Source organism: Amaranthus tricolor, chromosome 1 (genome assembly GCF_026212465.1).
Source record: "Amaranthus tricolor cultivar Red isolate AtriRed21 chromosome 1, ASM2621246v1, whole genome shotgun sequence".
Taxonomy (NCBI): Eukaryota; Viridiplantae; Streptophyta; class Magnoliopsida; order Caryophyllales; family Amaranthaceae; genus Amaranthus; species Amaranthus tricolor.
Genome location: NC_080047.1, coordinates 14517930 through 14529070, shown reverse-complemented (window position 1 = coordinate 14529070; position 11141 = coordinate 14517930). Strand labels below are relative to the sequence as shown.

The 11141-nt window shown below is 32.6% G+C and overlaps 1 protein-coding gene across 1 annotated transcript; it reads right to left on the bottom strand.

The window, feature by feature from the left end:
• Positions 1-1075: 1075 nt before the first annotated feature.
• On the bottom strand, positions 1076-7321 carry LOC130805210 (succinate dehydrogenase [ubiquinone] iron-sulfur subunit 2, mitochondrial-like). Its single transcript, XM_057669888.1, has 2 exons — positions 6432-7321; positions 1076-1485 (listed from the first exon to the last, which is right to left on the bottom strand). The coding sequence occupies exons 1-2, from the start codon at positions 7064-7066 to the stop codon at positions 1317-1319; spliced, it is 804 nt and encodes a 267-aa protein (XP_057525871.1). The 5' UTR covers positions 7067-7321; the 3' UTR covers positions 1076-1316.
• Between the last annotated feature and the right edge of the window lie 3820 nt (positions 7322-11141).

Here is an 11141-nt window from a genome sequence, read left to right as displayed (position 1 = left end):
ATTTTATAGGAAGGTGGGAGAATTTGTAGATGAGATGAAAATGTAAGTTAATGTGTGGATGAGAATTAAACTAAGCGTGTGTAATTTAAAAAGTCGGGCAAATTCAATGAAACAGACTAATTTGTGAAAAGAGGCATTAAATATCATTAATTTACAACTACAATTAATAAATAGGCTTGATGAATTAATGGTAGACTTAGACATGTAGAATTTTGATGACATTTTAATGTCTAGCTTAATTAAAGCATGTATAATTTTTGAAACTTTGAGTAAACCAGAATATGTTTGGTTTGTCAAAAAATAAAATTTGAAAACGAAATCAAGAAAGTAAATTTATTACTGGTTGCTTGCTTTTTGACATTAATAACTAACACAAGCTAATACTTTTCATTTGTTATCTTTCCGGCACCACAGGTAACATTTGATCTTTCTCGTTCCTCTATTTTTCATTTTGTCTCTCTCCCCTTCTTCTCAACTCTCAAGCGTTACCAATTCTATTTCTCGAGTATTTTCAAACAAATAACATCAACTATTCTTTTAAATATCATTTTCATTTCTTAAGGGATTTAATTTAATTACGTTTATACGAAACGACACCTTAGAGAGTGGAAGCTCTACGCTAAGTATCAACTTTTTTGGGTTCATTACATACAAACAGGGCATAGAAATGGTCTAAGGGATCCTAGCAAGGTAGAGACAATCCAATCTTGGCCAAACTTAATATCAGTCACTCTGTTGAGAAGCTTACATGGGCTAGCATCATTTTATTGGCGGTTCATCAGTCTTTAACACCATCGTAGCCTTGTCACTAAGAAAAGCAGGTTTCAGTGTACACCAGTAGCTCAAGAGGTTTAAATAGAGGGTAAGTACAGCTCCAATCCAGGCCTAGCTTGACTTCATATAGGTCTTCAAAGTGAAATGTCATACCGATGACATTAGCATAGAAATAGTAGTGCAACAAGGACGCACATCCATCGCTCGAGAGCAATGAAGTAGAACTTAACTGGGATATGTAGACATTGTTCGAGAATAAACTCGTTGTCCGATATAACTTTGCTTGTGTAAAACAGACAGAAATCACAACTTAAATTTATTATATAAACCTTTGACAATTTAAATACTTTTCACTGCAACCAAATGTTTTAGGAACAAATAAGCAGCATCACAAATCAAGTAACGCAGTTTCAGACAAATTATTTCCCTGCTGCATATTCAAGCTGGTTGGAAATCAATATTCCAACTTAAATTTTTCATCAATACATTATGCACCGAAGCAATTGAACCTAATCCGAAACATCAAAAATCAAAAGTAATCATCAGGCAAGCTGGAGACGCTTGATCTGCTGGATCTGCTTTGCAGGACTCAAACCCTTTGGGCAGGCAGCTGTACAATTCATAATTGTATGACACCTATAGAGCTTGAATTCATCATTAATTGCCTCTAGCCTCTCCTTAGTATACTCATCACGACTATCAGCTATCCATCTGTAAGCATGAAAAAAGGTGTTGTAAACATTTCGCAATTAGAAGGTTCATAAAACAACAAAAACACGAAAAAGGAGTATTCAAATATAAGGGAAAGAAACCCAAAAATTGAAGCAAAACAAAAAATTGCAACCCATCCTAAACTGTTCAAACAGTTTTTTGACGAGTTTGCAACTCAAGCTAATTTTGTTTTGTTCTGCTTCCTCATGCACAAGTCATGACTACTAAGCCAAAATTTATGCTCGTTGTAATGGGTGAGGAATCAATACAAATACATGCAAACTACTAAGCTACTGTGATTCGAAAATTTGCTAGAACAGTTAATTCTGCAATTAACTCCTTTTCTGAAATTTCTCCATTACTAATGGCCAAGCAAAACCAACTACATCTACAATATAAAATATTTGCTTATGAACTAGTCAGAGGATCATGTTCTATGTTTGCAAAAGTAGTACGTGGCGGTTTGCTTCTCAGCTATAAACTTACTTTTCTGGCAACCAATTTGCCACAAAGCAAATAAGAAAATTATAGAAAAATCCACCAAAACTCATTAAATAAAATTCACCTATCAACTAAACCGAAATTCTCAGAATAACTTGCCTGATTCAGTGTTCAACTCCAGCTAAGGACTAATTCTTAAATCCTGATCCTAATCCTTATCCGGCTTACCATACCTAAACCTATAAGCCTACTCCCCCTGTTGCTCCAAAAGGTCGCCCTTGTCAATTTCAGCTGCCCCATCATGTATTTCAACCTCCTTTAGAACTAAAAATAAGGAACTACTTCATTTTGAGTTCCATTGTTTATATATGCAACATCACAAATAATTAAGGTTGGTAGAACTAGTATCAATCAGCTTCCTCCATCACTTTATCAGCAAGATTCTGGTTCATCGAAATGTTTAGTGGTGGTTGTGTGGGCTCCAATACTGGCAGACTGCAACTACTCTACAAAACTTATGGAGCCCCATATAAAGGCCATATTTCATTGCCTTCATGGGAATGCTTATGCTATCCAAATTAGTTGGAGTTGTGTCACTAAGTCATATAGAGTTGAAGATCACAATCAAGATGGGTATTGCAAAATTTGCTTTGATGGCGGTAGATAGAAAAATTATGTTTCAATTTAGCTCATGTACATTATGTGGCTCATTTGCTAAATACATAGCTACTAAAGTTGTACATTTGGGTATTCGGGTGATATTTTGCATCTGGTCAGTTTAGGCTCGTGTGTACATAAATAACTTATTGATCTAATTTGATTTAAATATGAAGGTTATTTCCAAGTCAAGTCATACTCTATTTCGATTAATTACGTCAAATTTGTACATCTCTATCTACAGTCCACAGACTAATCCAGTGACACTCTGTGTTTCATATGCTCTTAATGAGGTCACATAATATCCAAAATCTTTTAATGAAGTACCATTACTCCTCCCCTCTAACAAATTTCATAAAGCTATTAATGTTGATCCTTGATAGCTATGTTACATCACATGCATATTCAAATACCCCAATACAACGATTCTAGAACATTAGGCAAGGTTTAAGGAATCCAATTGTTAGAACCTTACCCTTGTAATAGCGAAGATGAAAGCAACTAACCACTGACAGAAAACACCATCAACTTCACATAAATATAAGTGTGCATGATTTAATAAAAATCAAAGAATTGTAAATATTGTCTCCATCAAGCCATATTCAAATAAAAAAAAGAGGATTAAAGAGTCAGAAAAGCGAGTCATTGTCTTGTTAACTTTCTAAGTTAATCTCTCTTCACCACTAATGAAGTCGTCTGTGAGAAGTTTGAGATGAGCCCCAAACTTCTAATAGCTAATTTGTGTGATTTCTCTTTGAATTAATAAATGTAGTGTTTATCTAAAATTAGAAGTTTAAGTTGCAACCTTTCAGGTTTCACGACAAAAAGATCTTCTCTTTCTATGTCCTTCCTTTGAGGAAGTTGTACCCAAATGCAATCAGTCGTATCCCACCTAACACAAATCTCATAGCCATAGCCATGTTGTATCCAACAGAGTGAAACACATCAGCAATTAAGCTATGTCCAGGAAAGTAGTGGTAGCATAACTTGATAGGAAAGTAGCTTTACAAGTGAGCTTGATTCTGCTATCAGCTGACAGCAAAAGCAAAAGAAAGTTTAAAAAGATTCTCAAAATGAGGTACATTTGATGGTGTTTGTTGAGGCTGTAGACCATATGGACTCAGAGACTAAGCAAAATTTTCTATTAAATAAAATGTAAGCCTTGGGCCTGGTTGCTTATGAGTTATGAAGTCATTTTCAAAATTGTTCAGATGCCAAAAAGAGATTAGGGTTTTGTTTTGCTCTGAAGTGAAACAGAGCCAGATATAATAGCAAATAGTAATTAACTGCATTCTTTGTATCTGGAAAGTATAAGTACACGCTTCAACCACTTCCTTGAAGGGAACTGATGAATGTTGATACCACATCAAAAGCAGCTCTGTTCTTGGGATGCGGAAGATATGGAGCAAACAGGAAAGATTTATGGTATAAAAGATCTCACGATAGATAGAGAGGAGGTTCACAGAAAATATTATCCTAGCAAGCCGCAGCATTCCACTAGGTGAATTTGAAATATTAAGCATTACCTAACTGTAATGCCCACCATATGTAGCCTTGACGATGAGAATTCAATGGACAATTACTCAATTTGTAAAAAAAAGACCACATTGGTCCAAAACTTTTAAGACATGGTTGGAACTGAGAGAATTAATCAATATTTAAGGGTAGTAGAAGACAAGATGAGAGAGGTTCAAGGATTACAATTTACAAACACCGATGCTTCTGAGAGAAGAGAACAGAATCTGCAACTTTAAAACAAGGATTATACACTATCCCGACAGTGAGGGTTATAACTCTCATCATTATCTTTAAGCCAAAACAACTTCATCCCATCTATTGTTAGTAGAATACACCCTTTACCCTTACACATAATTGATCTCCTTCATCTCTCTTTCCCTACTAATAGACATCACTCCCTTCAACCTATATTTTAGTAAATTCTGATCCTAACCTGGATTGCCTAAAAATTCCTGCGTACATGCTGCGCATGTACTGATAAGTTGGCATAAAAGAGCATGATCCAGTATTCAGGATCTAATAAATCAAAGCTAATATATCAAATTATGAGAAGAAAGATGGTTATGCAAAACTATCCTTAAGGACCTTGGTTGTATAAAAGCCATGCTATGGCACTTCTATCTTAAAAAGTCACCCACCAATGCTCGACAGGGTGATCAAAGCTTCTGCATGTTATGCAAAAAAGCCATCACAGGATACAAGCTAGCAATAACATATTTCAAATTGCTCAAATATGCACAGGAACAGGAGATGCAATGAAGAGTCAGTCTACCTAAGGTATTGGAGGTTAAATCGTCTAATGTCGTAGTTTGCTCGTAGTTCTTCAACCGTAGGACACTAAAATACATACTTCGTTGACAAAGGGATACAGAGTAGGCTCAACTTTACTAAGAATACTTTTTTCCACCTCAATTTTACCTCATATCCAATAAATCCAAACCTCATATTGTTGAAATCAAAACTTCGACATAATTTTGCTATATATAACATATATGCAAATTCCAAATACTAAAAGGAACCCTTTAAAACAAAAAGGTAATGTGATCATTTTTTAGTGAAACAATAGCCAAATAGAATGATTATGATACAAGACAGATTGGTGTATGGGCATAAGTAAAAAATTAGAGACGAAATTATAAAGCAGTTTCAGAGAGGGGTGCGGTTAATAAAGCTACAAGATGAATATTAGATATATATTTTCTCCTTATTTCTATTATTAGGAGAATAGGTGTCATTGGCTTTTTAAATTATGGTGAAAGGCGTAATTGATAAATATACTCCATAAGACATAAGCTGATTGATTTGACTGCTAATAGAAGAATGAAGGATCAAATCCCATTTTGGATGTCCTAATAATCATCAAAGAATGGAAAATAAATACTCACATCAGACAAATCTAAGAACTATTTCCTTAGAAAATATCCAAGAATTAGACAGATTATGTTCCAACGAAAAGCTTGTTGGTGAAATGCAACACATTTGCATGGATGTACCATCATGGCGAATTATATAAAGCATCCAAAAAAAGCCGTGACTTGGATGTACCTCTAAACTAGATAATACATATCCTAAGTTCCGAACACTTGGTAATAATGAACAATCATATAATGCAATTGACATTTGACACTATAAGCGATATGGATTATTGAAGAGGAAACAATAGCATTTGAACTCAACAAAAGCCAACAGAACAAAAGTAAAATCTGATGTTCCAAAGGACAAAGGGCTTGGAAATCTCAGGTACAACACGAATTATGACGGACAGTTCTAGCCAAATGTGACCCTATAACTTCTCAATGTTTTCCATCCGATGATCCAAAGTTCTCCATGCTTCAAAATCGTCATTGATTCTCAAAACCATAACTTCAACATTAATAATATTTCAATCCACAAAGATACATTCTTTTATCAAGTAAGACAAACACAAAATTCCACCAATTCAATGTCCTTAGAACAGTTAACCCAATTCTTTATGCTAGAAAAATCACACTACTCCAGAAGAAGTAAAGTCAATTCCTCCATTGACACAAATTTCCAATTACCTAATTCCATCAACTTCCATGCCCAACTATCAATTCCTCAAATTGAGGCCTCAAATATTTGTCTACACTACTTATACTTTCGCTAAGTTACTTGTTTTCAGGCACTCAAATTTCGGTGAAAAATGTAAATTTAACAAGCTGTGCATTTTGCAACTCCCCTGCCTTTCTTTGAACCAAGCTTTGGCCAATACATACTACTATAAAATCACCAACACAAGTTCCGGCAAAAAAAAAAAAGACACAATGGAATTGAATGAGAAATAAATAGAAAAAAGACACAGAACGTACCGATGAGCATGAAGCAAAGCAGCAGGACCCAAATAAGACTCAGGATTCCACCAATAACTAGGGCAAGAAGTACTACAACAAGAGCAAAGAATACACTCATACATCCCATCCAACTTCTTCCTATCTTCTTTACTTTGATAATACTCCTTCCCTTTTTCAGGTGCAGGATTCTTCCTCTTCAACCAAGGCTCAATACTCTTATACTGATTATAAAAATTAGTCATATCCACCACCAAATCCTTTATAACAAACATATGAGGAAGCGGAGTAATCATCGTAGCACTTCCACTAGATTCAATCTTCGTGAGACAAGCAAGTCCATTACACCCATTAATATTCATTGCGCAAGAACCACAAATTCCTTCACGACAAGATCGGCGAAAGGTGAGTGAAGGATCGATTTCATTCTTGATCTTGATGAGTGCATCAAGAACCATAGGACCGCATTCCTTGAGATTGATCTCGTAGTTTTGGAGTTCGGGCTTAGAGGGTTTGTCGGGATTCCATCGATAGATAGAGAATGTTTTGGTGGATGATTTTCCCGAATCGGTGGAGTAGAGACGAGAGAGGAGAAGTCTGTTAAGAGTAGATGATATGGATGTTTTGGTGCTACGGCGGAGGAGTCCCGTCGCCATTGATGGAGGTTTGGAGAGAGAAAGAGAATTTGGAAATGGGGGGAAATAGAGTTGTAGAAGAATACGGGAGAATAGGAATTGGTGTGATTGGATCGAGGAGGAAATGAAAATCAAATAGGAATGGGGGCTGCTGGCGTGGGCAGCATTTTGGCCGCGAGTGAAAGCGGTACGTGGTTTGCTTATGGAGTATTATTTCACCCAATCACCGCCTTTCCATGCTTATTCTAGAATTTTATGCCTGACTAAACCGCCAACCTAACATTTTTTTTCATGTCTAATTGAGAAATTGTTACACTTTTTTATACAAATTTTTATAAGAGATAGTCTTTTTGAGAGATCACTCTTGATTTGGTTAGCTCATTATTATCTTTAATTTAATTAAGTTTTAATGGGTGGCACCTGAGAGATATCTTTAAAAAGACGGTTATCTTTTAGTTTAATTAAGCTTTAATGGGCTGCGCCTTAGAGATGTCTCTAAAAGAGATGGTCTTTCATTAGACCGGCTGTTTTTTTACTCCAATTCCTTTTCATGGAAAAAGTTAGTATCATTTGAGTATTTTATTGTTATTCTTATATTTTAACTCTTTTTATATAGTCGGTTTTCTGAGAGACCGTTCTTTAAGAAATATATCTCAAGCACAATCTATTAAAGCTTAATTAAACAAAAATATAATAATAGGCTGATCTATTAGAAATAGTCTCTCAAAAAAATAAAAATTTATATTTTTAATATTATCCACACGATATAAATAGTCATACTATTTCTTAATCTTTATTCATATCTCATTATTGCAATTTATTAAAGATGAGGGACTATCAACATGAGTTTAATTATATTTCTCAGAATATTGTCCTGGTTCTTATCTCCTTCTTTTTTTTTTTTTTTTTTTTTTTTTTTTTGCTTTGGAGCTTAGAATTGTTGACAACTTCAAATTGTCCGAGACTATATTCGTAGGTAAAATTACTTTAGGCTTATTTCATTTGCGACATAAACGAAACAATAACTCAATGAGTCAGTACTTTTCCTTCTAAACCCACTCAAATCGTCTCGATCTTTCTTCATTGATCAAGGAGCTCCCATCGTCATTGCATTTGACTCAATTAGTAGTTCTAAACCAAGACTTCAACCATAATAACCCTTCTGTCAATCTTTTTTCTGAAATTGACGCTATTTTCATTTATTGTTTTTAAATTATGAACTTTTCATTTATTATTATGTTAGTTAATATTTCATATTATGTTCTAAATTATGTTCGCTCCTCTTGTTTTTCATTTTAAGATAAATAAAAAATTATGGCTAAAAATAAAGAAAAAAGAAATCAAATGGTGAGCGTTTCATACACTTGTGTTATTGGTAGTTATATTTATATTATGGTGTGCTCTAGGCTCAATATGATCATGTCGTTAGTGTGGTGAGTAATTCTATATCTAATTGAGGTAGAGTATATTGGGGAACAGAGAAATGGTTATTGATGTATTTAAAAGGAACTTTAAATGTCTCAACTTTAAGAGAAAGTCAAGTAAGTTGATCGGATTTTGTGAGTCCAATTATATAAGTGATTTGGATGATAGAAGGCGTACTTCAGTATATATATTTACTTTAAATGTCTCATTGTCATCTTTTTCTTTTAAATCAATTACTATATAATTTATCTATCTATTACTATATCAATTATCCTTATATAAAAAGACATCAAATGACTTAAAATTGTTCATTTAGGTGAATATGAAAAATGTCCTTATATTTTATCTTAACTTTAGATTTATTATTAAAATATTATCAGTCTTTATATTAGTTACACCAATAAAGTGTATTGAAGTATTATAAAGAAGACAATTACAAGTATAAAGCGAGTCGGTATAAAGTGGGAGGGCAGATGGGTATGAAGTAGTAAGAAGTAAGGACCCTCATACCAATCAGTTATCCATCAACAATGACGATTAAGTATTTTCATACCAATACACATGCACTATCAATCAAATCATAACTTATTCATCTCAATTGTTACGAATGCGATGCCAAATCCATAAATTTTACCCACATGCCATCAATAATTTGAACATTAGATCTTATAAGATATTGTATGTTTGAGAGAGGACCCAATATTTAAGTTTAAAAATAATAATTCTACATACATTTTTCAATACGCGTTTAAAAAAAACATATATTATGTTTCACGCATATTCGGTTTTCTAAAGTTTATTCTCGATGAAAAATACCCTTATTCAATTAATGAAGCTTGATTTCGCAATCAAAATATTATTAAGGATTAGATTGGAATAATTGATGCTTGAATTTGATAGTGCAAATAAGATTGTTGATGAAGATACCAATATCGATTTGCTTGTATAAAGGTAATTAAAACATTTACTTAAATATGTCAAAAGACTTACTATAACTATTAAAAACAACTACTAATAATGTTATAAAGAAGACTACAGAAAATACCTACTTCATTATATTAACTAAAAACACCTAACATAAAGCAAAAACACCTACTATATTTAGTTCAAATGCATACTACAACTAGTTCAAGTGCATACTTCATTATGCAAATTAAAATACCTACTTTATTAACAAAAAATACCAACTATAGTAAGCAAAAATCCCTACTATATTGAGTTCAAGTGCATACTATAACTAGTTCAAATGCCCACTATAACTAGTTTTAATGTCTATTTCAACTAGTAAAAATTTCTTATTATGTAAAAACACTTACTTTAATATACAAAAACATTTAATTTTATATGCAAAAACACCTCATTTACAATGGATACTTCAACTATTTAAAATGCCTACTTTTATAATTTATATTAAAAAACACATACTTCAGTATGAAAAAAAAAACCTACTATGGTATACATAAAACCTACTTCGATGTACAAAAGCACCTACAATTACAATCAAAAATGTCTACTTCAACTATTTATAAATACCTATTATAACTAGTTCAAAATGCATACCTCAACTATTTAAAATGTCAACTTCATTAGGAAAAAACACCAACTTCAATTTGCAAAAAATCTATTATAATTATTTCAAATAACCACGATAACTTGTTCAAATGCTTACTATAATATGCAAAAACACCTACTAAAACTAGTTTAATGGCTTGCTATAACTAGTTGCTTGTTTCAAATGCCTACTATAATTAGTCTACATGCTTACTTATAAATGATTTAAAATGCCTTTTTCATTAGTATGTGAAATCACCTACTTCGGTATGAAAAACATCAATCTCTAAATGCAAAAACACCTACCATAATAATTACAAATGCCTACTTTAACTATTTAAAAATGTCTACTTTTATATAAAAATACACCTAATTTTTAGTATGCAAAAGCACCTATTTGATATACAAAAAACACCTAATAACTCAATTTATATAAAAAAATAAAATCAATTTGAATAAGAAATGCTCTTATAGTTGTAAATTAAAGGTTGAAATTATTCTAGGTTATACAATGAAAAAAATACATAAAATAAAACTCTAATTGAATTTATTTACCCAAATATACTTATAAAAATTAACTTGGAAAAGAATAAGGGTAGCCATAACTAGTTTGATGTACAAATAAAGATAAAAGTTATGGATGATTTGAATATTTGATGAAGGATGACAAATATTTGCCAAGGAAAAAGACTGAATTTTTTTTTATTTTTATTTTTTTCTATTTTGGCCCTAAAAAATGCATATCTCAATGAAACTGCCTCTTTGGAGAATATATGTAATTTGAATTATTTATCAACAATAATGATGGATATATAATAGGAAAAATTGTCCAGAATAATTCCACCTATTGCTCCTCTACCGTGAATAATCCATATTATTGATTATTTCTAAATAATTTAACATTTGTATCTTATTTGCTAATATCACCCCTTTTTTCATTTTAATCGACCATTATGGTTACCTACCACTGAAGAGGGGTAGGGTAAGACCAACGAAGAAGCATAAGGGGAAGATTAAGTGAGTATAACGACTAATAGGTACCTACTGTAGCTGGTTAAAATGTGAAAAGAGATGCTGTCAGCAAATAATACACAAAAATTAAATTATTTAAAAATAATTA

What these genes read in the sequence shown, in the direction of transcription:
- LOC130805210 (XM_057669888.1), bottom strand. Translation starts at nt 7,066, where the DNA reads ATGGCGACGGGACTCCTCCGCCGTAGCACCAAAACATCCATATCATCT. An exon ending in GCTTTGCTTCATGCTCATCG is followed by an intron (nt 1,486 to 6,431) that starts GTACGTTCTGTG and finishes TCATGCTTACAG; the next exon opens with ATGGATAGCTGATAGTCGTG.